At 55.2% G+C, this 239-nt stretch overlaps 1 protein-coding gene across 1 annotated transcript in view; it reads right to left on the bottom strand.

The window, feature by feature from the left end:
* LOC100966885 (2'-5'-oligoadenylate synthase-like protein 2) overlaps positions 1 to 239 on the bottom strand; it is a 13,978-nt gene that overhangs the window by 9,600 nt on the left and 4,139 nt on the right. Inside the window, exon 2 of the mRNA XM_012805200.2 lies at positions 6 to 213. Within this exon, the coding sequence (XP_012660654.1) occupies positions 6 to 213 (208 nt within the window). The remainder of the gene's footprint in view (positions 1 to 5; positions 214 to 239) is intronic.

Raw genomic sequence — 239 nt, 5'->3', positions numbered from 1 at the left:
GGAGCGAGGGGTGCTGGTCCCTTCTCTGTGCTGGGCCACAGTGATGTTGTAGGCTAGGCTTCTGCTACAGTGAATCAATTTCTGCTCAATGAAGCTGATGATGTCTCCTCGGAGCCGTGCCTGGTCTTGGAAGCTGGAGAAGCAGCTCAGGAACAGAACCAGGTCCAGGTCGGAGCTGTAGTTCAGGGTCGTCCCCTTCCCTGTGGAGCCACCCTGCAGGAAATAACAATACTGAGCTT

The sequence above is a fragment of the Otolemur garnettii genome, unplaced genomic scaffold (assembly GCF_000181295.1).
Source record: "Otolemur garnettii isolate 467f Iridium unplaced genomic scaffold, OtoGar3 scaffold00038, whole genome shotgun sequence".
NCBI lineage: Eukaryota > Metazoa > Chordata > Mammalia > Primates > Galagidae > Otolemur > Otolemur garnettii.
The sequence above is the reverse complement of the archived record's forward strand: the minus strand, read 5'-3'. Positions and strand labels throughout refer to the sequence as shown.